Source organism: Triturus cristatus, chromosome 2_2 (genome assembly GCF_964204655.1).
Source record: "Triturus cristatus chromosome 2_2, aTriCri1.1, whole genome shotgun sequence".
NCBI classification, from domain to species: domain Eukaryota; kingdom Metazoa; phylum Chordata; class Amphibia; order Caudata; family Salamandridae; genus Triturus; species Triturus cristatus.
Window position 1 is genome coordinate 631,019,302 of NC_140582.1, and position 27,890 is coordinate 631,047,191.

The 27,890-nt window shown below is 43.3% G+C and overlaps 1 protein-coding gene across 3 annotated transcripts in view; it reads left to right on the forward strand.

Moving 5' to 3' along the window:
* Positions 1–27,890, forward strand: part of AADAT (aminoadipate aminotransferase) — a 286,660-nt gene that overhangs the window by 68,947 nt on the left and 189,823 nt on the right. For all 3 annotated transcript variants that reach the window (XM_085641829.1, XM_085641831.1, XM_085641830.1), the window contains exons 2-3: positions 23,881–23,949; positions 25,880–26,048. In XM_085641829.1, the coding sequence (XP_085497955.1) occupies positions 23,881–23,949; positions 25,880–26,048 (238 nt within the window). The remainder of the gene's footprint in view (positions 1–23,880; positions 23,950–25,879; positions 26,049–27,890) is intronic.

Genomic DNA, 27,890 nt, shown 5'->3' on the forward strand with positions numbered 1-27,890 from the left:
AATCCGCCCTCCTTTGAGTCACCGAACAACTTAGACAACTTCTGGATGAGGGCTGGACAGCTGCGCTTATTTTATTAGACCTTACCACAGCTATTTATACCATGTCTCACTCCATCTTGCGTGATCGCCTATCTTCTTTGGGTTTGGAAGGGAATGCCCGTACCTGGCTAACTTCATTTCTCAAGGACCATATTTTTCAAGTCTGTTCAGCCAGTGCTGGACCTGAAATTCAAGCCTTAACTTTTGGTGTCCCCCAAGGCTCTGTCTTAAGCACTCTGCTATTTAATACCTATGTCCGCCCTTTGGCAGACATAGTGGAGAGCTGCGGTCTGACCAGTTTTTTATATGTAGATGACACACAAATTATATTTTCTTCGTCATCTATCCACGGACTTGGATACTCTGACCTTAATCTAGGCCTCACTCGAGTGGCTACCTAGATGAGTGCTAACTCTCAAAGGCTGAATGGTGATATGATGGCGGTCATGATCCTGGGTAAACTGTTCAGCTTAGGGACACTCAACACTGTCCCCACTCCCTGGGACCTATCCCTACTCCGTCTTCCAAGGTTAAGAACCTTGGTTTAGTTCTTGATGACAAACTATCAATGAAAACTCAGATGTCTAAAGTTAGCTCTATCTTTTTCGCTGTGCTGAAATGGGGAAGGAAGATCATCTGGATGCCCCTCCCACCCCACCCAATCCGCCCAGAGGACCGTGATTCAGGCCTTAGTTCTGTCTCGACTGGATTAAGGTAATGTCTTTTACTTGGGAATAGACCAGGCATCCATGAGGCGCCTGCAGATGATTCAGAATTCAGCAGCCAACCTGCTGTACCAGCTTCCCTAACACGCTTCAGTTTCACATCTCTTTCTTGAACTGCATTGGCTGACAATCTCTAAACATATCCAATTTAAGGATCTTTGCTATATGTTTAAGGCCAAAGCTATAACAGGGCCACACTAAATCCAAGACCTACTGATATCTTGCACCCCTTCTTGTCCCCTGAGGTCCTCCAACTTTGCTGTCTGCACTGTACCGAGATTCCATCTTGCCCAGATGGGAGGACGTTCTTTTGCAGTGCTTGGTCCGAAATTGTGGAACTCTCTTCCCGAATCCCTTAGGGACAGTACCTCCCTTGTTGCCTTCCTCAAAGATTTGAAGACATGGATATTTATTCTAAGTAGATAGTTGTCTTGTTTCGTCATGTTGAGTGCCGAGGAGCCCTTAAGGGTAGCTGTGCACTTTACAAAACTATATTAAAAAAATATATAGAAACCCAACTGTTAACATGTACTCTAGTTAAAAGCAAAGTGAAAGGGCACTGTGGCTCCTCAGAAAGCTTTTTAAGACGGACTCCTTTTTATCACATTCTCATTTGCACAAGCAAAACTTACCATCATGTTTTAAATACCTGTCATTTCTTACGAGGAGATAAAAGGTAAATCAAAAACCAGCAGAACTCTGTTGGGTAAAAAGAAGCCAAAAAAGACTGCTTTCTCTATAGAACGTAAATAGGAGATAAAGAACCAAATGTGGCAGTGTGAGCACTTCTGGGAGGCCGAGTGATGCACCAATAAGTGAATAACATTAAGTGAGACAGTAATACTCACCTGGTTGTAGCCAAGGCCCACTCTATGTATGTTTTTAAGAATTGGCAATTATAAGTCTAGATGACAGCTGGGCTTAAGCCAGACCAAAAAAAATGCACTTGCACATAGGTCCGGACATTTATAAAGAAAGGAATGTTTTAACACATCTGGCTAGTTAGTTTATACCTCGGCAGATGTGTAGCTATATTTTTTTTAAACTTATTTTTATTGGCATTTTGTACATAACATTAGTCACAGACATGTCTTTGTTCTCAACATATGTATCGCATTATTACAAGCCAGTTATTAATCTAGTGGCACAGTCCAATCCCTATTGTACAATTATACATTCTATTACTTGTTGTACCTTATGTCCGTGTCGTTCACATGGGTGGCCGGCTGCCTCACACTACGGTATAACAGTACAATCCAAGATTAATAAATCTACTTTTTAAACTTCAAACTATAAACATAAACATGTGCAGAAGAGTTTAAATGTTAGTATCTTACAGTTCATGTCTGGGGGATTAAAGCACCAGGAGCTCACAGAGGAGCAGGAAAGGAATCTCTCTCCAACAGTCCCCATCATCAATACATGCACATTTCAATGCAATACATAAACTCTGAGAACATCAGGGCCAAATCCACCACCATGGGATCAAGAAGAGGTTGTCATGTTACAGTACCTCTTCATAAAACCACTCACTCCACCCACTCCTCTTCGCTACTTGTTTGCATCATTCATTCCCTTGACACCATCGACTCCTTCCATTGATCAGCTATGGGGCGCTTCCAAATACCTTTAGCATCCTCTCAGCTCAGTGCTCTACCCTCTGCTTCGGCCCAGTTAATCACATAACGATTCCAACTTTCAACCTGGGGTCCATGTATTGATTTCCATTCTAATGCTATTCTGCGTTTAGCAAGTCCCAAGGCTAAATCAATCAGCCTATTCCCAACCATTCATTTATACGGGTGGGGGAAGAGTCCCAACAAACATACCCGCGCCGTGGGGGCCAATTCTCTTCCCAAGACCTCCTTAATCTTGGCAATGATTGTTTCCCAGAAGGGACGCAAGTACTGGCATTCCCACGTTATAAGTATAAAATCTTGGGCAATTTGGGCATTTCCGCATGTCCCCCCCCCCCCATAGGTGACGTTAAGGCGGTGAGGTGTCATATAGGTCATATGTATGTAATTGAATTGTATGTATTTCAGATGTTTATGATGAGAGACCTTCTTGGGGGACTGCAAAACCTTGCCCCATTCAGCGTCTGTGAATTCTCGACCCTCAATCCTTTCCCATCTCCCCCGCAGGCCACATAAGGTTTCTAGGGATGCAGTGAGCAGGGTAGCATTGAACCACTTCACCTGATGCCAGGCCTAGCCCAGGGTGATCAGTGCATGCAATACGGGGTGGGTCTCAGGCTTCTCTCACCCCATAATTGCCAAGGCTTTACAGCTTAGAAACTCTCCCGAGGGAAGCCGGCAGCTATCCACCAATTATTGTGCCAACCATTGCAGTTGAGCGGCCAGCATTTAGAGCTCAGAATTCGGTACTCCCAACCCTCCTTCAGCCATGGGAAGCTGCAGTGTCTTCAAGGAGACTCTTGGGACGCCCATCACCCCTCACCAGGTCTGGCAGCAAAGAATTCAGCGAGCAAAACCAACCTGGAGTCATCAAAACTGTAAGGTTAACAAAAAAGCACAGGAGCTGGGGTAACACAATCATTTTAGATAGGGAAATCCTAGCCATAATTTTGAGCTGCAGGGTACGCCAGAAGAGAACACAGGATCTAAGAGACCGCAGGGCACTGCCCAGATTTCCTTCCCTCAGATCTTCCAAGGAGTGGAAGATGTGGATACCCAGGTACCTAAATCAATGGGGAGTCCAGAGGATGTCAGTTTGTAAGTCCTCAGGCCTGGGTAGCAGGCCCGCCACAAGAAATAAGTATGTCTTGGTTTTATTAACTCAGAGGCCCGATAGGTGTTCAAAGCTCTCCAGGATCTGTACAGCCGAGGCAATGCCCTTCACCGCCTCCTCAAGGTAAATCAGCAGTTCGCCCGCATAGAGTGAAATAGTATGTACCTGCTCGCCCACATTAAGACCCAACCTGTCGCCCCCCCAATCGAACCATCTCAGCAAGTGGCTCTATTGTTAAGGCGAACAAAAGGTGCGAGAGAGGACACCCCTGTTGTGTACCTTGGGAAATCTTGTATTGGTTGGAGATTGTTTTTCCCGTCTTAACCCTTGCAGTGGGCGCTGCATAAAGGAGCCGTACCCACTTCACCCAGCCACTCCCAAGACCATACGCAGCATACCTTCAAATAGGTACTCCTAGCTAACTGTGTCAAAGGCCTTTTCCAGGTCGATTGACAACACTGCTGCCTGCTGTTTGGATGGCGCTTCCGTGTGGTAGAGGATGGAGTAGAGTCTATGAAGATTATAAGAGGTACTACGGGAAGGAATAAATCTGTTTTGGTCCGGATGAATAAAAGATCTCATGTGGGGGAGCAGCCTACATGACAGAACCTTACTGAGGATTTTAAAATCTAAATTGAGCATAGAGAGGGGCCTAAAATCCACCACTTTGGCACCTATCTCCTTGGATTTAGGGAGGGGGATTACAAGCGTGTCCCAGGTGGTGTCGGGGAGTTCACCCCGTTCAAGAGATTTGGCATGTAGGGTTACTATTTGCGGTGCTAGACTAGTGGCAAATCATTTGTAAAATTCAGCCGGGAAGCCATCCGGGCCCTGTTTTTTACCCGGTGCCATGGCCGCAATCGCCGCACTTGTCCCTGGGCCCCCCAGTTATTCTTGTGTGTAGCGGTCTAAAGTCCGAAGTGGCAGGGGATCTAAGGAATCTCTAACGAGGGACGGGCTGACCTTTGCCGGAGCAGCATACAACCTCTCGTAATAGTTTTGGAAGGAAGCGTTGATTTCATCAGAGTTATGGAGTAAGTCATCTGTTTCCAATCCTAGCTGTGTAATAGGTGATCCACTGTTCTCTGGTTTAATTACCCATGCCAGGAGCCGTCCAGCCATCCCCTCCTCTCTCTGCACCCTGTCCAGATACTCCTTTTAACTGTGGCAATGCAGCCAGCCAAGTACATCAAGATAGCTTGCGCGCATTTTCATGCAACCTAAATAGGGAGGTGGTGTTAGTTCCCTGGGCATTGTATAACCGGCATCATTTTATCCCCAAATCCATGATTTCCTGACAAATTTCACACTGTGCCCCAATTGACTGCCCCATACCTTAAAGGCCTCCCATTCCAGTAGTGCCATAGACGCTGTATGGGCATTTGTGTGAAAGAAAGTTTCTATAAGGGCAGTCAGGGTGGACCAACTCCGGTCCCTAGCAGTCCCCGGGGCTCTCTCGCCCCTCTCCAAGGAGTCCACAAGGGTCACAGAGCCAACTCAATATCAAATATTCTCATTGGACGTTTTAGGAGTCACCACTGGCAATGTTACACTATTGCTGCAGGAAGAGTTCGATTCAATCCCCTCAGTCTCCCTCGAGGAGCGAGTCCTAGCCTCCAAGGAGGGCTTCTTGTTCTGCATAATTGCTGCTACTACTTGTAGTGCCTCCGCTCTCTCCCTTTCAGTTTGTGAGGATGTTGGCTGCTGTGGGGCATCCCGTCTGGAGCGCCTCCTGGGTCTCTTCCTGGGTTCCCCAGCGACTCCATACTTGCACAAGCTGGTCGGGGGTCTCCGGCCCTGTACGTATCCACTCCCATGCTGATTTAGGCACCTTACAAAAGTGTGCCCGTCTTTTCTCAACTTCCAGCGTGTAATCAGGGAAGATGGAGACTGCTATTTTCTATAGTGTATGGACCCTCTGTCCGGGCTTTTTGTAGGAGAGTGTCTATATCTTTGAAATGAAGGAGCCTGGCCACTACAGGGCGCGGTGGTCAGCCAGGAGCCAGCGGCCTAGCCGGCACACGGTGTGCTCGCTCAAGGGTACGAAAATTCGACAGGTCCTCGGGGGCCACCACATTTCGGAGCCACTGCTCCAATAAAGATACCATGTCACTGCCCCCTGCTCCTTCTGGCAGGCCAAGGACCCTAATATTGTTCCTCCTATTTGGTCCTTCGCCATCTTCAGCTCTCCGCTCTAACATGCGGACTCTATCTGTAAGGTCTCCTACCCATGATGTTAAGGACTGTTGCGCTGGCTCGACATCTGCTTTGCTAGACTTTGTTTTTGTCACTCTCTCAGCTAGCTTTTTGTGCGCTTCTGAGTAGGCCCAATCCTACCAACACCGGACAGATATCTTGATGCAAGGTGGCTTTAGTGTCAGCAGTGGCCTCCAGTATTTTAGCTAGCTTTTGCTGCACTGGGTCATCAGAGAGTCCTTCTGCATTCTTTCTTGTGAGTTTTCTTCTTGGTCCTGGGTGGCCCCCGCTTACGTTGCTCTTGGTTTGCCCATTGCAGCAGAAAGAATGTGCTCTCTGTACAACTGTGCAGAGGTGTCTCAGGAACTATTGCCCAGGTTCACCCTCCAGCACTGTGATACACCTCCGTTACTTTCTCCACTGCGCAGACACCCAAAATCGGCGGGCGTCTGCCCAAGCACAACATACAGCACCCACAAATTCTCAGATGTGGTGGCATGACTCCCTTCCTGTAGCGCTGGCTCTGTACATGTGCACCCAGTCCTATGTGGTCGCAGCCGCAGGTCGATTTCCCTAGCAGTCCCGCCCGGGGAACTCTGGTTCTAGCACCACTTGCGTGGTCTCCGATGGGTGAACGTTCTATATGGCTCGTGCTCCGTGGGGCGTATGCACCCCTCCCCCACTATTTACGCCACACTTGGCACTTGCCCTGGGGCCTCAATTCCCATGCACTCAGCCCGAGACCCTCTTCAGAAAATTCTGTGGCTACTGGACATTGTCCTGGGGTCAGGAAAGCACCGCAGGCACCCCCCACAGTCAGCGGTCCGCAGTCGTGTAACCGCACCCCACCAGGTCAAGTCATAGGTCTCAGACAGAACACTCCCGCAGTTTTGTGGCTCTTCTCTAGGAAATAACCTGCTGCTTAGACCGTAATTCCAACACACAGGAGGGGCCACCTTCAAACTCTGGTCCCGTGGGACAGCTATCTTCTCCAGGTTGATTCGCCATGCCGTTTTATGCAGACACCAGTCTCCTCCCTCCCCACCCTTGGGCCCGATCCAGGCCACGGTGTGCCGCCCTGGCGCCTTACCGCTTTCTTAACCCTAGGGCCTACACTGCTCTCAGGGAGGCTCTCGCGCGGGCTCCTCCACTCCAGCTCCCTTCTCCATTATATTGCAGGGCCTCCATCATTTTCCAAAGGTCTCTGCCCGTGTCACGGGCCGCTAGTCTGCACAAGGGCACTCTGCGTGTCACTCCGTCGCCGCAGCCAGCTCCGCGATCCCGGGTCCTCTTGTTCTCCGGAGCGGGTCCTGATGGTTACACCGCTATCTTGGATGCACTCAGTTTGGGCTGTCGGTCACCAAGCTATGCCGCACCGGCTCCCCCAGGGAGCAGGAGAACTAAACACCTCCGGGGTTCCTCCGACCTCCAAGGCTACCCCCAGGTGGGCGCTCGGGTCCGTCTGCTGGCAGGATGACAGGGTAATTGCGGGCTGGCGCGGAGCTGCAGCCCAAGCCAAGCCCCCTTGATGTGTAGTTGTATTAATGTTGCAAGCCTTTTACTGATTTCGTTTCAAATAGATGTATCTTTAAATTTAGTTCCAGCCTGATAAATACACATTATGCTAATCAAATTATTTCCAAAACACATTTTCCAGGACTAATATCTATCATATTTCAGGTAGCTGAAAACATTGATTAAAAAAAGTCTATAATTGGCTACGATTAGTGACAGATACATTAATCAAAATGTAAGTAAAAAGCACTAATATTTACCATGAGAGGGGAAGTAGCTGTGTTGCCTGGATGAGAGCCGAAACCCTGTGAAGTGATGTTCTCTTAATAATAAATGTGCGATGCTGGATGCAGTCAGATTCGGCCCTGGGTCATTGTGTGTACTGCACCTTTAATAGAGTACATGTTAAGCAATTGAAAGCTAGCAGTAATAGCTGTATTAGTGATTAAATACTCCATCCTCCTAAATGTGCTAAACGGTAGGCCTGGGCGGTAAATTCCGTTCCGTTCGCGGAATTTGCGGAATTTGGGTAATTTCGCGTTCCGCGGAGAACGCGAAATTGCCCAAAAATCTGCGTTCCGCGACTTCGCGAAATTTTTGCTTGTTCGCGTTCTCAATATGCGTGTTCGCGAGATATTTCACCCCGAGCACGCAAACAGCGATCGCGAACAGGAAAAAAGTATCGCGAACAAGCAATTCAGCGTGTTCGCGGAATTTCTGCGTGTTCGCGGAGATTTTTTACCGTTTTGCGGAGATTTGCGTAACGCGATTACGCAAATTCCGCCCACCCCTACTAAACGGAACCTGATATGTCTAGCTGATGAGGCAGATGGAAATACAATGGTACTTGTAACAGAGATCGGTGCCATGGTGGAGGAAAATAAAACTTTTTTAGTTAGTTTAAGAAGGCTTTAGATGCGTTTGGGATGAGTGACTGTAGTGCCATCCAGTCTTGGATAGCAGATGTCTTGGAGACAGTCAGAGATGGGTACTTAGAGGTGAGGTGTGAAAGGTGGTAGGGATTAAAAGACTTTGGGCTGTTGTCTGCTTAGAGGTAAAATTAGAAGCCGAAAGAGGAGACAAGGTCACAGAGAGGTGGTATATAGTGACTATGGGAGTGGGCAAAAGACTGATCCACTTGGGAGTGGGGAGGGGACAGATATCTTTGAGTTCCAGGCAACAGGAAAGGAAAGGAGCACCCTAAGAGGTAATGTTTGCATCGGATATGAGCAAGAACAGTGATGAGAGTAGAGTATGGTGATCAAAAATGTCTATGGTCTTAGAAAAGTCCAGGGGTCTGTGAATGAGAAAAAGATGATTGTGGTGATCAAGTTAAAAATGTGCGTGATTACAGATTGTATGGAACAGAGAGTACAGATGCCTGACTGGAAGAGGCTGAGTAGGTTGTTGGAGGAGAGAGGGAGGCAGTTGAAGACCAATTGTTCCAGGATCAAATGGAAATTGAAGTACTGGCCAACATTTGGCCAAAGAAGAGGGATCAGCAGTAGTGTCTTAGGAGGGGTAATACCACTGCTGATTTGAAGCATGTGTGGTTTTATGTCTATAGTGAGGAAGTAGTTGACAAAAAGGGTCAGACTGAGAGAGGTGTGTTTTCTAGGGGTTTGGTGTCTGAAAGAGTCTGATAATGTACTGGCCCAAAACCCTGCAGCTAGGCTTCGATTGCGGCTAATTTTCTTCCCTAAATCCTGCTACGCCTCTAGTCTTCTTCGCAAGCTGCATTGGCTCCCTATGGATAGAAGACCCTGGGCATCGCCCATAAGACCCTTCACTCCAGGGTGCCCCATCCTGCTCAACCTCATATAACCATACCAGCCCTCGCCACCCTTTCGCTTAGCCAACCTCAACTTGGCCATTGTTCCCTGGGTCAGGAGAGCAAGAGCGGGTGGCCGCTCATTCGTGCCCTGGCTCCATTTCTCTGGAACTCACTTCTTCTCTCCATCCATCTGGAACACTCAGAACCACCTGCTTTTCAGGTAATCCGTCAAGACATGGCTTTTCTCCACCTTTCCCTCCCCCTGGGGTGCTGGCAGTTGCAGCTCATTTGTCCTCTGGGTCCATTGCGGGGATTCCCTGTTGTTGGGGCAGCAATGCACTTTATAAGCCTTATAGCATAACATATAGGCTAATATTTGTGTTTTAAAGATCTGTCTTTGATGGCTTTAGGCTGAGGGCAGACGGTTTTAAATCTGGCACTGGCAGTAGGATGACCAGTTGACTTGAGATCATTATGTCTCCTGTTCAGGTGGTTTTACTTTCCAGTCCTTCTGTTTCAGGTCTGTTAATCCAAATCATTCAAGAGAAGCATGTAGTAAATTACTTGTCAGCTATTCTCCACTGTACTGCACTGTACTGTTGCATGACATCATAGAATGCCTGGGTGCCTCTCTGGGTGAGATTGTCAGTTGGTCTACTCAGGCTGAGCTGTAAGGAGCTTGCTCCTGGTGGGGCTATCTTTCTACCATCTAACTTCTCCTGTTATCCTGATCACCTATGTTGGAACCAAGCTACTAATAAAGAAGTAACCTACATGTACAGATGGACTTTGTATCTTCCTTTACAACAATTTTGGCGACGAGGATGGGATACAGATGGACTTTGTATCTTCCTTTACAACAAAGCAACACCCAGAATGCATTATTATTGGGCTGCATTGTGAATTTTCTGCAGTCATGTCATATCCTTCTTCGTATACCAGGGTGTATAGAAGCATTATTGACCCAGTGTGATTGGATAACACCATTTACCGTAAATACCTAGGGCCATATTACATATAGGTTGCACATTCACTGCTTGTGCTACCGCTCACCTTCAAACAGGTGTGTTGCGCACAAACAGGGAAAGTGCATCCTATTAGGTTGAATGTGCTGCTCTCAGGCCAGCCACGAGATCGTGCTGTCCTGGGGGCAGTGCAGTCAAGTGAAATACTGAGCTTCAAAACCACTCCCTGTATCCCATTGCAGGTGGCACCTGCTGGCACACTAAAGAGAAGAGAGATCCCCTTGCAGACGGGTGCAGTGAGCGAATGCACCCTCCTGCAAAAACATGTCTCGGTGGTCCATAGGAACCACTTGACCCCCTTCAGAGAGCTGTCATCAAGAGGCACACTGACAGTGTACTGCCTTTCTGTGGTGCACTGTCAGTCAGTGCGCCTCCTGACAGCTTCTTTGCCCTTGTGCCCACGTCCATAATGCAACACAGGCAAAGAGATTCCCTCGTTTGCATGAGGCCATGCCCCCACGCAAATGAGGGATTGCCCTCTTAAGATAATGCTGGCGATGCATGTGTGCCAGCGATATCTCGATTACAGAAGGGGCCGCACAACCGTATGCAGCCCCTTCTGTAATACCAAAGTAACCCGGGAGCGCACAAGGCAGGCGCAAACACTCACTGCACCGCTGGGGCACTTCTAATATTACTGGCAATGGTGGGGAAATGCCAAGTGTAAACAGTCTTTGCATATATTTGTAAATGGAAGAATCACTGTTTGCAGTTGTTTTACTGCACACAACTGATCCAGTTTAGTCCTAAGCTTTCATCCTTGAATAACCATTAAATGTAAGTATAGGTAGCCCTAACTTACAGTATTTGTTGAAGATATATCATGACAATCATAAAGTTGTACTTGTTGGGTTCAGTGCTGCATAGAGTAACAATTCCTTGATGAGGCTGCAAGGATGTTAAGTTACATACTATGATGGGAGGGCAGGAGAATTGGTCAGGTGCCATTGGTGGATACCTTGAACCAAAACTGTGAAATGTGAATGAGTTACTTGGGGACTTGTAGTCCCCCCTCTCGCTTCATCGTCCATAGTAGGTCCATTTTATAAAAATAGATTTGCAGGGACTGTAAGGTTAAACTTGTAATGATTAATGGCTGAATGTTGTATTAGTTTTACCTTGTGCCACCAACGTCCCACAACAGATTAAATATTAAAGTTAGTAGATGTATGTGAGTTGACACACAAGATAAGTCATACTCAGGTGGATCCTAACCACAGCCCGCTAGGTTGCAACCTGTCTTGCCTGCAAGAATGATCCAAACTCCAAGTTTAGGTATGTCAGCCAGCTAGAAGTATCAAATAAGAGAACAGTGCGTAAACGTCATCAACCCCTCAATACCTGTGCAACTGGAAGTGGCTGCAGGGGGATTCTTATTTACAGATTCTGACTGAAAACGAAAAAGGCCAGTCCGCTGGGGCTCTTCTCTTATAAGTGAAACATGAAGAAGTCAAGCTACAAATAACACAGCAAATGCTAAACCTGAGAACGTGTCCATTATAGGCATATTCTATGCATATTAAGTAGTGAGATGGAACATTCTCCGAGCCTCCCTCATCTTACTTAGATACCTTACCTTAGATATAGTAAGGTAAGGTACCTTACCATATCTCCTTTAAAGTCACATGGCCGTTTATTAGATCTTGCTGAGCCCAACGCATGCGCTGGCTCGGAGAGACATTTTGTATGGGAGTTTTCAAAGTGCTGCTGGCTGGCCTAGTGCTTGCATTCACGCGACCATGCACGCGCGAACCGCTAGCCTTCAGCAGCACTTTGAAAACTCGTGCGTCATCGCGATCGCGATCACTTTCGCTTTCAGAGCGATCGCGATGACGCACGCGCGCACACAACTCCCGCTTCTCTCCCTCCCCCACCACATATCGCGTCTCGCCGCCAATGCTTGTTTTATCTTTCACTAGCACCAAACACACCATAAATCACCCAAGCACCCAGCGGCAATTCAATGTGCAGTGTGTGCCCCAATTCAATGCGCAGTGTGTGCCCCATAAAACACACACTTGATCCTACTTCTGTGAAACTAAATATGTGCCAAGTTTGTGTCCTGATGGTCAGGAAATCAGGGACCATTGTGACTTCCTGCATCTGTGCCGCTTTCGACTTCTGTGCTCTTGGATGTGACAGCTGTCAGCTATGCCCTTTCAGGTACCTGCATGTTTTGACTCTCAGTGCACCATGAGTCTATGTAAGGCATTTTATTCCACCCATGAGTGAGTGAGTGTAATACGGCAGCAGAACGGGCAGGTTGGCACCCACTGCCAGTGCCAGAGACACTGTTATGTTGCATTAATGTTAGAAGATGTCCCCATCTGCTTCGTTGGCATCCTGCTAACGGTGCCAGGCGGCCGGCTGTGCACATGGCTGGCACTGTGCACAGCGCTGCGGATACAGCCCCCTGAAGTCTCCGCACCAACTGTTTCTCCCGGCCGCCTCCTCTCTCGCAGCTGCGTCTTCTCCTCGGCAGAGCGGCATGTTCCACCTGCCCTCGTGCAGTCAATCACCAGCACGGACCCGCCCCCTCACCTCCCCACCTCTCGCCACCCAAGCCTGCCCGAACTCCAGGTAATGAGTGGCTCACGAATAAAGAATATATGTGGAAAATGACGTATGTTACGCCATTTTAAACAATCCCGAGTTCGCCAACTACTAGTTCTCTTAGCTATGGCTTTAAGTGGGCAGGGTCCTGCCGGTGCTCAGCACTGACAGTTCTAAAAATCAGGTTCCGAGAAAGGTCAGTATTGCGCTCTCCATTTTTGCCCTCAACGTCAGCGTGAAAAAAAATCTTCATTCTGAAGCGGTGCCATCCGTTACTGCCATTGATGTAACACAGCCTCATTATTTTAGAACGAAATGCGTTTTCTATATTATATATGAGGAAGCCATAGTTGTTGCTTAATTATCTTATGCAACTAATGAACATTGACAAAGCCAATAGTCACGGCTTGTAGATGTAATGTTACTTGTTGTATTATATACATTCAATTACAATACAATACAATACAACATATCTTGATGCAATGACAGAAGCAGCAAAATACCAGTCAAGCAGCACAATGTGCTAAGCGCAGATCTTTAGCTTGCGTGTTTTCAAGCCACGCCCTTAATTACATCGGCCTTGCCCCTCTGAGAGACCCTCCCCCCCCACCCCCCATTTTTTTCATCCCACTTAAACCACTGCTCTTAGCCTCTTATTACGAGTATGGCGCTGTGGAACCTCTGCCCTACTATGGGTGGTCGGTTGTTTCTGAACTTGAAACTACTGGGACTAAAAACAATGCACCAGGTTTACCAGGTGGTGATCCACATCCGGTAAAACCATGGCTGGTGGACAGAGGCATGGTCCAGCCTCCCATTGCCCGTTTCAGAAGCAGAGGGACTGGACAACGCTCCCCCTGGCAACAGCCTCCCTTCACCTGGGAGCGCATCCCTGACTAGCCCATGTAGCAGGTAGTAAATGTCAGCAGGTTGGCCAAAAATGGCCCAAGAAGTCTGGATCCACAGGGCATCTCGACGTCAGGGCCCAAAAAGAGTAATGGAAAAAGTAGCATTCCTGTCCTCCCACCCTGGTGTGTGGGTATCTAAGTATGCATTTTACAGGTAGGCTTCGCAGGGGGATTGGGCATTGCGACCTTCTTCTGAACTCACATTGTCATCTGTGAGTGTTATGGACACAGGAGAGGAGTGTGTGTGTGTCTCTGATGTGCAGGCAGGGAATGGGATAGTGTTCTGTGGTCGTGCATAGCTTGAGTGGTGTGTTTCTTGGCTGTGTGGTGAAGTGAGAGGGGTGGCATGTTGGCATATGAGGTAGTACAGTGGGCTGCAAGGCCCACTGCAGACATGTTCTTCTGTACAAATTGTTGTAAATTTCCAGAGCCTGACCTGATCCTTCACCCCCTCCCAGTTTGTGTAGCGTTTGAACTTGTTCGAGTTACGCGGTGGTTTAAATCCACGTTAGGATTTGTGGACACTGCACAATTGTCCTTTATCTTCTGGTCTAAGGGTAGCCCTTGGAGCCTGACCTGGTGGGTGGTAGTGCTCCCACCCATGGGTGCAGATGGGTTGTGGCATTGTTCTTTGGTTGTATTGGATTTGGCATGGACTTTAGAAGAGCAGGAGCTTTTTGAGGGTCACTTACTCTCTAACTTCCTTTAATCTTCCTTTATAGAGCCATTCTCTCTGATCTCTCCTACTGACACTCACTTACTGTTTCACCACTCGAACATGCACTCACTCTCATCGGCCTTCACCCACACTCTTGCCTTGATAGTCACTCTCTTTTATTCTAAATTACAACTATTCTCTTCCCTACCCTCATACGCCCACTCACTACACCCATAAACCTAATTCATCCCTACCCCACCTTTCTTCACCCCACTTAATGGAGACACACTTTCCAACCTATTTTCCTTGAGCTATTTTGTTCTCTGAAGACGGGAGACACAAACTACACCACAACTATGAGTGTAAAAATCTCATATGATTTTGAGCAGAAACATCAGTAGCTTTTTGCCTTCATTATTTATAACAGTCTTTGGTACAAACCTTTACACTACCTGCCATGAGTGAGGCCTCATCAACTCCCCCTATGTTTTCTGGGCCAAGTATCTCTCCGGTCACCCTATCTAACATGCAACCACTGTCTTTGTGGATGTCTGTTAGGGATAGCTAGGGGTAGCAGGTGGTAGCTCTCGATTGCCCTTGCAAATCCTGCTTTTAGTGGCATGAACAGAATTATAACAAGCATTGGAAAAGCCAGCAGGTCTGGCTTTGGCATGCTGGTGCAATGGTTACGTTTTTTTCCATCTGTTTATTGACAGCATATCGCACACGGCATGAAAAGAAATAAAAATAGAAAACAAACCACCACCAGATACTTGCAGTAAAAAATTTAAAGTGAATAAATATTTACTTATGTGGTTGTTTTACTACACTTGTAAAACACACAATTATTTCTTGATGCAGCCGAACGCTCAGATTACAGGCAGCTACAATGGACCTTAAACACTTCATACAAGCAACTTTAGAAAGGACACAGGAATCAAGTTGCCATCTTATCTGGACTCTCAGAGTGCAAACAACATAAATAGCAATTTTGCCAGATAAAATAAAAAAAATTAAATTTAAGTAGTACACTTTGAAAGAGCTTTGTCACTGAAGAGAAAGGAACTATTGTAATTGAGTGGGTACAATGGGCACTAGCTTTGTATATTCACTCAAAGTGAGGGGACCCAATCGGAAATGTGTGGTGACCCATTGCCCCATGGTGTATGCTGTGGTAGGGGAAGAAAGATATGAGTGACCATTAAACAGAACAGTGTATGAAGCGTGCTGACCAAATGCTCCTCTATGTATGTATATTATCTATGAATGTTTTCCAAAGCAATAGTTTAATGTGAGACTAAAGCTGTCTTAAAGACCAGGGGTAAAAAGGGCAATGTTTACTGTTCGTTGTTTGCTTCCCTTGCCTCTCCCCAAGGCCCTCAGCAGTAAATAGGAGGTTGTTGATGTGCTAAGGGTAAAGCAAGGGGTCAACCTATAATGTCGTTGGATGGTGAGTGAAGTAATTCCCGCAGTTTGTGACATCTTGGTGATTATGTACATTCTTTCCTATACCATTTTTAGGTGTCACATTTCCCCACCTGGGTCATAACAATAAATAAGCATTGGCATAGCCAATAGGTCTCGCTTTCCATCTAACTTTAAACATTTTGGGTCCATTCATCATCGGATATAAGAGAAGGACAAGGAAACAATGTGTTTGAACTGCTCTGTCTTATTCAGCAGTTTTTTTTGGCTATAGGAGTTTAATACGCAGGGGTATGTTTCTGTGGTTTCAGTTCCTTGTCAATGTCGTCGTCAAGATATGATTCCTGGCTCATTTCGAGGATTGCTTAATTGCATTAATTAAGTTTGTTACTTTGAGCGGTGAATTTGGACACTTGTGACAGGGCAGCGTTAATTCATCCCGTTCATTTCTTCCTTAGTCGGTAAAAGGTTTGTGTAGAATCCATCCAAAATAAAAGTTCCATAGCAGGTTATGATGAGAAGATGAGTTTAATACAGAGGAAGGAAGATCCCATCCATCAGGTACCATATGTCAGATGCAACTGACCACACTCCTCACCAGAGCATTCCATCACCATGGAGCTGCTTTTCTAAACAACAACATATTCACACTACTACACATCCTCCTCCTTTACATAAGAAGCGCAACGAAGTGGAAAGAAACATTAGAAACATAAAACGAAAACATTACATTTTAACATAGTCTTTACATTTTTCTGGAGGCTTTGTAAGTCTTTTACTCTTTTCTCTCAAATAACCTGAAAGGCACTTCTTGCTAGAGTTTACACTTGTATTATCTAAATCACACTTTACAAAGGGGTTATTAACCACGATGACTCTGTTGAGATTCCAAATTCTAGAATCTTCAGTTTTAATTGCATTCGTAAAAACCTTTTTAACCTTTTGCACCATTTTAAACAAGTCAGAAGATTTCCGTCCTGGTTGGTGCCCTAATCATAACAGAATCTCCAACATTAACAAAAGTTTTCTTTGCAGCTTTCCTCTTATCAAAATTCAATTTATGAACCCTAACTTTATCAGCCTCTCTTTCTCTCCATGACTTCAAACTAGATTTATTTCCATTCTCCTTGACAACTCTTTTATTGACCCAGAAGGGCGTGATGAAAGTATTTGGGTGTCTGTTTTTAAGGAGAAGACAAGGTGTACAACCAGTGGTAGAATGGGGAGTGACTCTATACATCTCCACAGTTTTACTAACACCCTCCTTCCAATCCACATTGTTTTGCTTGGAAAGAGCAATGGATTCTTTGAGAACCCTAACAAATCTTTCCACCATTCCATTGCTTTCCGGGTGATATAAAGAACAACGCTTATGCTTAATAGAACATTTTTCTAGAAAATCCTCCATTTCCTTAGATACAAATTGTACCCCATTATCAGTAAGGAGGTATCCAGGAAGACCTTCTCTAGAGAACACATCCATGAGGAAAGAGATGACATGTTTAGAATCGATGGACCTTGTGATCTTAATTTCAGGCCACCTTGAAAACATATCTATTAGGACAAATAAGAATTCATCCCCATCCTTGCATTTAACAGGACCTAAAATGTCCAATGCCAATTCCTCCCAAGGCCCTTTGGGTCTATCTCTAATGACCATTGGTTGTACTCTTGGTTTAAAACATTTTCCACTCAACGTGCATGGAAAACACTCCCGCACTAATCTCTCTATGTCAAGGTCCAGTCCCAGCCCACCAATAATTAAGTCTAATACTTTCTTTGTTCTTAGAGATGCCTTGATGACCTTGATGGGCTAGGGTAATCAACTCTCCCCGAAGGCATCTCGGGAGAATTAGTCTAGTACCGTGAAACAACAACCCATCAGACATAGACAATTCACCCCTCACATTCCAGTACTTCTCAGATGCACCTTCTCTTTTTCTAACCCATCCATCTCTGAGAAAAGAAGATAACTCTAAAAGTTCCTCATCAATTTTAGACTCTTCTCTCCATTTCTCTTCCTTTATGCCACCACACTCCATGTTACACATTCAAGCTCTTCCTCCTCATCTTTCTCAGCACAATCCTCATTGAAGGTCACGAGTCTGGACAAAGCGTCCGCTGTGTAATTACGTACCCCAGTTAGATATTCACCTCAAAATCATATCCTTGTAGGTCAACAACCCATCTCGAAATTCTACTCGAGATTGCATCTGTACCTTTCTTGTTAAAAACTTCAACAAGAGGTTTGCGATCCGTCCTAACCACAAATTTGGTACCCCACAGTAGATTCTTTAACTTTTTCGTGGCCCAATGGACAGCCAACGCCTCTTTTTCTATCACTGAATATCGGGTTTCAGCTCCTCTAAGACTCCGTGACAGAAAAAGAATGACATCAGTTTTGCCTTTACTATCTTGCTGCAATACCGCACCAAGTCCTTTCATACTAGCATCAGTGACCAAAATTGACTTCCCAGCAGGATCAAAACTCCTCAATCTAAGATATCTCTCTAAGATATCCTTTAATCTTGTTGAATTCTGTTTCACACTCCTTACTCCATATAAACTCTACCCCTTTGCAAAGAAGAGTACGCTGGTTAACGCATTTTCCAGCAAACCCTTTAACAAATTTGCTGTAATACTCCGCCATTCCCAAAAATTTCATCAGTTCTTCTTTATTTTTAGGTGATGCTAGATTTTCTATAGATTTGACCAAGTCACTCTTTGGTTCAATAACTTTGCCCGAAATTGTGTGTCCTAAGTAGTCAATAGAGGGTTTCTTAAACTTGCCCTTATCAATCCTCACCGTGAGATTGTGTAAACAAAATTTTCCCAAAACTTCCTTCACCCTTAAATCATGCTCACGTTCATCTCTACCATAAATCAACACGTCATCTTGGTAGATTTTAACACCTTTTTGACCTTTCAAGACTCGTTCAAGTGCCCTTTGAAAGACTGAGGCTGCAGAAATGAGACCAAATGGCAAACGTTTGAATCTAAATGTTCCAAAAGGAGTAATGAGAGAGGTGTAATCTTTAGATTCCTCATCCAATTTGATTTGGTGGTAGGCCGATTTGAGATCTACTGTTGAAAAAACGTTTGCTCCCTTAAGAAGCATAAGCATGTCTGAAATTTTTGGGAGAGGATATCTGTCAACCACCACCTGTTTTTTAAGCTCTCTAAGATCAATACAAAGATGGAGACTTCCGTCAGATTTCCGTGCAGCCACTACCGGAGCCAACCACTGTGTCCCCTCTACTTCTTCAATTATACCTTCCAGTTTGAGCTTCTCCAATTGAGCCCTCATTTCTTCTCTAACCGACAAAGAAACCCCCTGTACCTTGCTAGCAAAAGGAACAGCTCCTGGTTTTAACTTTATTTTGTCAACGTAATCATTCAAACAGCCAAGTTCTTCCTTAAAGACCTTCGGAAACAAATTTTTCAACTTCACGGTGTATTCGTCACCAAAGGATTGTACACTATTTATGCTAAAGTCCTCTTTCAAATTTATAGGTGGGTCGCTATTGGGGTCCAGCATTACACCTAGATCTTTTTGGTGCAACCAGCTTAATAGACTGTCTCCTTTATAAGAAACATAGACTTTTCCAGAGATGTATCTACCTGTATATTCAACAAGACCATTGAAATAACCCAATAACTTTATCGGCTCACCCCCATAAGTATAAGGATTTATATCTGCCTTAAGTAGATGTACTTTGTTCACAAGAAGTTGCTCATAAATTTTTTTGGAAACAATTGTAATCTTTGCTCCAGAATCAAAAAGCACACTTGTGCTACAATGTTCTACTATTACTTCATCTATAGGGCCTTTCTTCTTATCACTGGATACTTGTGAGATGACCTGTCCGCAATCTGCATCAGAGTCTGACGCACTATGACTTACAACACTCATATATATAACTATATCATGTTAACCTTAGAACTTGTCTTCTTAAACCTACAAAAGGTGGAGTAGTGTCCAATTTTTTTACACCTATTACATTGTGCTTTGAGCGCAGGACACTTCCTATCATTTGCTATGTGGTTGGGGCTCCCACACCTATAGCATTTTAAATTTGACTCAGTCTTTATGGGCAAACATAGGTTTCATATCCGTCTTGAAAGTTTTATGCTTCTTATCAATCTTACCTTTACTCTCATTAACCTCATTTCCATGTACCTTAACTACTTGGACTTTATCACTTTTATTCTCATTTTTCGTTATCACTTCCACACACTTGAGAGAATGTTCAATCTGTTTAGCAATAACCAAATCTTCTTCGAGTGGGGTCATCTTTCTGCCATATGTCATCTTTTACTTTTTGCACATTACATCCTAGCATGAATTGATCCCTTATTCTCTCATATTTTAGTATGCAGATTTCATATTCATTTAAGCCGCCATCATCTATTTCAGGTAAATCGTCAAACACCTCTTGACCCTCTGAGCCCAAGAAGTGTAGGAGTAAAGCAGTTCTTCTTTCTGCGCTTAAATTAGTTCCGCACACTTTTGCATACCTCTCAAATACCTTCTTCCATTTTTGCCACCGGATGGGTGGGTCACCAGGGTTAGACAGAAAGAAAGGTGGAGTAGCAACGTTCTGCATATTATATAAATAATTAAATAATTAGAATTCCAAAGAAAAAGACAGCAATGAACTTTCACCTTCCAGGGATACTATAAACACATCAGAGCTGTAAAATGATCAATGTTTGTATGCCTAAACTTCCTTACAGGACTAAACTTGTAAACAGCTCTAGAATAAAAGAGCCAACACTCTTGTGAAGAAACAGTGAAGCAGTGATAAACTTATATACCCACACACACACAGCAAAGCAATAAGATAATAGAAATAATATAAGAAAAAAAATCTTGAGAACAAACAATAACAACTTTTATTGAAAACCCTCTTGACTAGGTTCATAAATAACGCAGGTAAATAGTCAAAACTGCTGAGAATAATAACCATGAGATGGTGCTGTTGAGTTGAAGATCCACGTTTCCTAAAGAAAAAAAAAGTACCTTTGAAGAAATTAAGGTAATTGTTAATGGGACAGTAGCGCTTCTATTCCATAAATCCACTGAATTCACCGCTGAACTGAAAATCCGCTGAAGGAAGAGATGACAGCCTTCCGTGTGCCCTCACAGCTTTGCGCACATCGGAAGAGTGAAGACTTCCGTGTAGAGTGCGCACACCGTGACGACGTCATAGAGAATACCGGAGCCTCTTGGGATCAAAGCGCACACTGTGGCAGTGAAGATCGAAGATGCAACGAAGGTTGCCAACATGAAGATTCTCACACCGCGAACATTCTTTTAACGGAGAGCAGCGATATGACGTGCACGCGGTGAGTGTCTTTGAAGCTTGTTATTCTTTGAAATAACAAACACTAACACGCATTGTAGGAAGAGTACAGCAACGTTAGCTCAACGGCAAATAACAATACTGCAACCCTTTTGAATCCCAATTCAACACCAAGGAAAAAAAAAATACGAAGTTGGGATGGCCAACGCGAAACAAATGCAGAACAGTAGATATCCAAGTCCAAGAATAAAAGCAAAATATAGTACTGTAGTTCAATTATAATTATTATTATTAAAATTATATATTTGTTTTTTTAAGCAATGTTCCCAGTGAACTTCCTAAAGACTTGAATAGTATGAATACTTACTTTGTGAACACAGAGCCATTTCTTTCAAATTCATCCCAAGAGAAAAACGTGTTCCCAACAAAGTCTCAGGATGTTGTAAAGCCCACATCGATGTTCTCCCTGCCCTCTATATATGAAAAACACTCCAAAGTTTGAGAAGGCGAGAAATGTGGCGAAGCTTAATATATATTATAATAAGGAAGAACACCTACAGGAAAACATAAGGTCCAGAGTAAACTCACTTTCAGATGTTGGGATCTCCTTAAAAAAATATATTAAAAGTTCCTTCTGCAAATCAAAGATGTCCTCACAGCTTTGCACACGTGAAGATGGATCCCACGCTCGTCGCCAGTGTAGAATCCATCCAAAATAAAAGTTCCATATCAGGTTATGATGAGAAGATGAGTTTAATACAGAGGAAGGAAGATCCCATCCATCAGGTACCATATGTCAGATGCAACTGACCACACTCCTCACCAGAGCATTCTATCACCATGGAGCTGCTTTGATGAACAACAACATTTCCAATACATGAATCTTAAAGAGATACAACAACTATGTACAACTTACATAAATAAATAATATTCACGCTACTACAGTTTGCATTTTAGTTTTGCACATATTCTGAGACTTCACAAACTAATATTTACTTAGATTTAGTAGCAGTGAGGAATGACCCTTTTATAGTACTGAGTGGGTTGCACTTAGCCTTTTCTATTAACGCGCACTACAGCCGAAGTGAAAAGAACCCTGTTCTCCTCACTGGAGAATCCTCCTCATGGTCAAGGCACCATGGGGTGCTAAATCCAGCCCTTGATGTATCTGGTCCGAACAATCCCCTCATCGGCTTACTGTCCACCCCACTTCCCTGCAGATTGTTTCCAGGAGCTCATCCACTTTACTTTAATGAATACACCTTGTTCAGCATTGCAGGGAACTGTGAATGATGGCATCCAGCTACACCAGGTCTTATTTTCCTAACTTCCACTGCTGTCATCTGTCACTATTCATACATCTGAGCTGATGGAGAATAGTATTCTTGGAGCTCGATGTGTTTTTAATTTCTAGGTACTCTCTAAGAATCGTTCCGTTATTGCATATGTAGGTAAGAACATCTTCTCACGCACCATTTGTAGACTTTAAGATGGAATTAACAAAAGAAAATGAATAGCCCACGAATTACAGCCCCAGCCCACTAGGGTGCCCCATAGGAAGCTGGGAGCAAAGCACACTGCTTATTCAAAGGCATGACCTACATTTATAGTATCTCACCAGCGATTGAGCATTGGGGAGTTGGTTATAGCCAAATAAAATGAACATGGAGGTGTGATCGCAAATTTCCCGTCATCAAAAATAGCACGCTATAATTTGAACTACCGCTAATACTGAACCATGTTTACATCGTCTTCCATTTTGTTTAAACGCTATCCTGTGTCACGTGATAATATTGTTGTTTCCAATTCAAAAATAAACTTTAATAGTTTCACCCAACCAAGCAGAACATTTTCGCAGAGATTTTCCTGAATGTACTAAGCCAAGGAGCAATCTTGCTTATCCTAATTCTGTTAACATTGTATCAGTTAAAATGTACAACCAAGACTATGAGAATAATCAAACCATAATGTATTTGTGGTGGAAAAATCAATGCATTCCGGGTAGGAATGTTTCTTCCAGACGGTTTCCTATTTGTTTAAACTTAATGAATCATGTGTTCCCACCGAATGTGTGAACCCCATTGTCCAAAGCTCTGTATAATAGCCTGTATTTCTTTCATGAGAGAACCCCTAATGTCATTCTTAAAAGGCGTATCTATGCAGATTTCATATTGTACTGTACTGAGTTCTTTTACTTATGATTTATATGCAATGCGGGCTAATTTACTAATCACATATTTTGTAGTTTGACCATAATACTTCTATAAAGCATTTAAAAAGATCTACTGTCTGTCATTCTTATGCAAATGTTTCAGAAGTATTATGTGGGCCTGTTTTGATTTAAAGTGACAGTTCCAAACGGAGAGCACCAAAGTCCGAGCTATATGGACTACTCAACTCCGAAGATTGAAACTCCGGCGCAAAATTGTATGGCTTTAGTTAGGAAACTTGTATGGTTTCAATGCGCCGATATACAGGTGTCTCAGGTTGTGGGAAAGGAAGACAATGACCTCCAGTTCTAACACAAATGTACATAGAAGAAGTTAACCAACACTGTCTTGTTTTTGAAGCCAAGATGCAAAAGAGAGGCTCAAAATGTCAGAGACTGGCTCTTTCTTTAAGCATTTGCTTGCATAAGCATGAAAACAAGGCTGAAGCTAGTTCCAGTTCCACTAATACCATCTGTTAGACAAGGAATAACCCAAGCCAACAGGATGTCCACACTGATTGCATTTGCAGTTTGAATAGGTCTCTTGCATCCTCAAAAGGTATTTAAAGCTTTACTACAAATCAGCCTTGAGTTCACTGTGAACAAACTAGTCTTGAGACCTTTTTTAGTAAGCTCCTGTAGAGAATCGAAATGGCTCCTTTGTCTTCGAGTTGCTCTCTACTTCTTTTCAGGGAAATGGTAAATCGTCTGCTTGTTTAGTTTACTCTTTAGAAAGAATAGTGTGTTAGTTTGCATAGCATTGTAATGAAGACTTATTCTGTCATTTCCCTTCCAGAAATGAATTATACTAGATTTATTAATGCGATCAGTGCAGCAAGAGAGACATCACCGATAAGAGCGCTGAGTAAGTACATCCTTTTTCCCAACTGAAGTGTATTTCTGCTGCTTCAAGCAATTGCTTTATCACTGGTTACTTCAGTATGCCTATTATATCACCACAAACGACATAAAGAGTGATTATTTAAAATATTTGCAGATTAATATAAGCTTTTCTTTGTTGCTATGGTGCTTGCAAAGTATTGTTCATTTTTCATCATGCCTTTTCACTTGGGAAAACAACACTCGTAAACATTACTGGCATCTGTAGACTGCAATAATGCAACAATTACAGTCAACATGGTGGTATATTGTGTTACGATCAATCCAGGAGACTTTGATTTGTCTTTAGATCTTTTATTCCAATCCACCAGCATACAGACTAGCTTCAGTCTCTGTCCTAACAGCTCTCTTTCTCTTGTCCCTCTGCCCTGATTGTTCCATAGTTAACATGGTACAATATAATGGCTCATGGCCAGGGTTGAATATTGCTGGGCCAATGGCATGTGAGCTAGAACACCACTCCTATCCTTAGAATTCAATATTAAAAAAAGAACAAATAATAGAAAACACTTGGTAATGCAAAATCAGTGCTTAATTTGAACTGGTGGTTTCCGGTGCTCGGCACCGGCACTTAATTGTCAACAATGGTGCTTGTAACAGTCTTCCACACGGTGGCGCTGTCTGGACAATTTAGGGATGACCACAGCAACAGTTAATTCAATATAGATTAAAAATGAATATTAACTGCCGTACAAGCCATTCTTATAGCTTTGGTGGCCTGAAATAGCCCGAATTGTCACGTTTGTAAGGAGTGTGATGGTTAGAAGTTGTGTTGTTATTACATGACTGCTGTCAAGGGCAATACTAGTTGTTAAAGGCCCTGAAGCTGAATTATAGGCTTGTACCACTGGCACAATAGTCTCATTTTTGTGCCTGTATATGAAATGCACTAATGGCTTTTATTTAGGATGCACATTTCCAAACTTTAGTTACTTTACTATGCGTCATCAAAAATATTTATATAATTAAATAAGTACATACCATGTGTTTTTTTTCGATGGTTTCATATTACTTCATTTTATTATTGAGATCCAATTTTAAGCAAAACTACGAGACAATGTACTGCTTTAAGTGTACACACAAAAGAGAGGCAGGAATGGAGGAGGTGGCTTAATAATCTAGTGCAATTGGCATGTGCTCAGTGTGAGAAAACTGCCCTCACTCACATAATGGTGACATGCTTCATCATGTGGCTTGCTAACTAACACCACGCGCAGACCTACGCCTGGGGTAGAGCAAAGGGGAGGGGAAGACGATACATACATACAAATATTCACGGGATCAACAAATCAGTAAATGTGCAGTTAGTGATTGTTAAAACTAGCTCTGGTATATCTGGGGTTCTGCTTTATTCCTGGACTACCCAGCCAGGGTTAAAAAAGAATAGGATGGGGAAGAGAGATTATTAGTACCCGTTTACTGTCCTTACTTCATGTGCGTCAACATGATTCAGCCGGTTTACCTTAGCCCTCACTAGAAGTTCTGCATGTCTTTCATCAGGATCTCTAGATCCCCTTAAGAACCCTCCTGTCCTACCTTAATTTTGTAGTTTAAGAAAGGGTGTTTTACTTTTCAATTTAGGGGATATGTAACATACACTCCTGTTGTATCTGTGGATGTAAGAATTACCACAATAAGGGAAACTGTAGATAAAATCATTGGGTAAAAACATCCCCTAAGTGTATGTTTAAGTTGCCAAGAATACATCTATTCCCATTCAGGTTTTTAGCTAGTGTGAACATGATTTATAGAAATTGTATGCAAGACATTACAGGTGCATGTCCTTTTTACCACTTTGCTGTTATGTTGCAGGTTGTCTCATATTGTCAGTTGCTAGAACAACACACAAATACAAATCGCCTGTATTTAGATCACTGTCTTTCTTTTAATGCTAGCTGCACTCGTGTTGAGGTCGCCACCATCGTTGATCAGCTTGGCTGGAGGTGTACCGAATGTTGACACATTCCCATTCAAGAAGGCCAGTATTACGGTAAATGATGGAAGTGTTGTTGAAATTGGCGAGGATTTGATGAAGACCGCCCTCCAGTACACTGCCACTCAAGGGTGAGTACAAAATAGTTAATGGGCTTAAGCATGTTGACAAATGTGTACCATATCTTTAATTTGTGTATTCTAGTCATCTACTGCAGTGGTTCAAAACCCTTGACTTCTGTGGATCCCTAAGTAATCCTTACTGGAACCCCGAGACCCTCACTTAATCATTATTAGAATCAGGGGACCCCCACAGAGTAATTACTGACAGCCAGGGACCCTGGCCTAAACATTTTCGATAATTTTAATGACAAAACAATACATTAAAAATACAGAAGGAAGCATTCATCAAACAACTATACAAACAATTAAATATTTTATTTAATTCAGTTCACAAACAAATATAAAACTATCTAAAATGTGATTTATTCAAAAGATTTGATCTTTTCTCATTTCAATTCAGGCTTCTCATTGCCCATACTATATTCCATTTGATGCACTTTCACTGTTCCCATAAATCATTCTGAGGATAAGAACTTAATTTTTATCCTCCAATTCAAAACCCCCTCACATTTACAGAATGTTTTACAATTTTAAATTCTCCATTTTCCTTCTGTATGTACACTTTATTAATATGTTAATATTATTTAATCTTGTAAGCAGTCAAGGAACTCCTGACCAGGTTTCGCAGACCACCCCAGGGTTTCCCGGACCACAGGTTAAGAACCGGTGTTCTACTGCATTTGAATGGTTTAGGGGGTTACGTTTTGGTTAGTGATCATTTTTAAGAGATTATTGCTTTAGCTTTTCTTTCATGGGCAGAAACTGCTTACCTGTGTTGAGGTAGTAACAGCTACAAAGTTTCCAAAGGATATTGATTTTTGACTGTGAAGTTCATCTGCAGACGTTTGAAAAATGAGGAACCTGTGTAAATTCAGTTTGTGATGTACACTTTACTTACAAATGAATTCATGTCCTAAGAATGTGAAAGCGATATGACATGCCGCAAGATCAGGGGGAAATATCTCTATAGGAAAGCTGTGAAAACGGGATTGTTCAATCGGGCCTTTTGGGTGCTTTACTCAGTGGATGGAGTGAATTGATGCAGTTTATTTATCTCCGGGACACTCTTATCAATAGCTGTTGCATTTTATAACTTCTTGATTGATTGACATGTACTACTTCTCTTTTAAATCCCTCTTCCATTAAATAATTGTAGTCATTAGATGTGATGTGCTTCAGAGCTGGGTATATAACTATATGTTGTGGCTAATACAGCCCAGGTTGTGTCTGAGAAATGTTTGCACTCATTTGACATTACCACATGATCCCTTTCCTCATCCTGTACCTTACTTCATGAGGCAATGCCACCTTAGCCAAACAGTCAATATTTTGGCTAAATACGGTAAACCCTCAAGAATAGTACACATTTTTGCTTAGGATTGACCCCCTATCCTTGGGAAGCACCATTGTGGGTGGCCATTTATTCACTCATTGTAAGGAAATCAGAATGTTGCTTAATGTGTGCCATTGATGTATGAAGAAGAGATTAGTGCATGAATTATCCACTTACCGTAATAAGATATTTACTGCAGCCTTTTGTGTTGAATTGTGTGAGAAAATGTGTGAGAAAATTGATTTTTAGTTGGGGTGGATGGTAGTTCTCCACAAGTAATAATGTCACTATTCTTGTTAGGGCCATTAAAGGTTTGATTAATTTAAACTGGAGCTTAAACCCATGGCACAGAGCAGACGAGCTTAACTTAAGAAAATGTATATAGCATTTACAATGGTAAAATAGGTAGAAGGTCAAAAACGCAAGATAAAAACCCATTTCAATTTATAAAAATACAGACAACTTTCATGAACATAATTACACCACCACAACAAAAATGCAATAAGGGGAACTGTAGA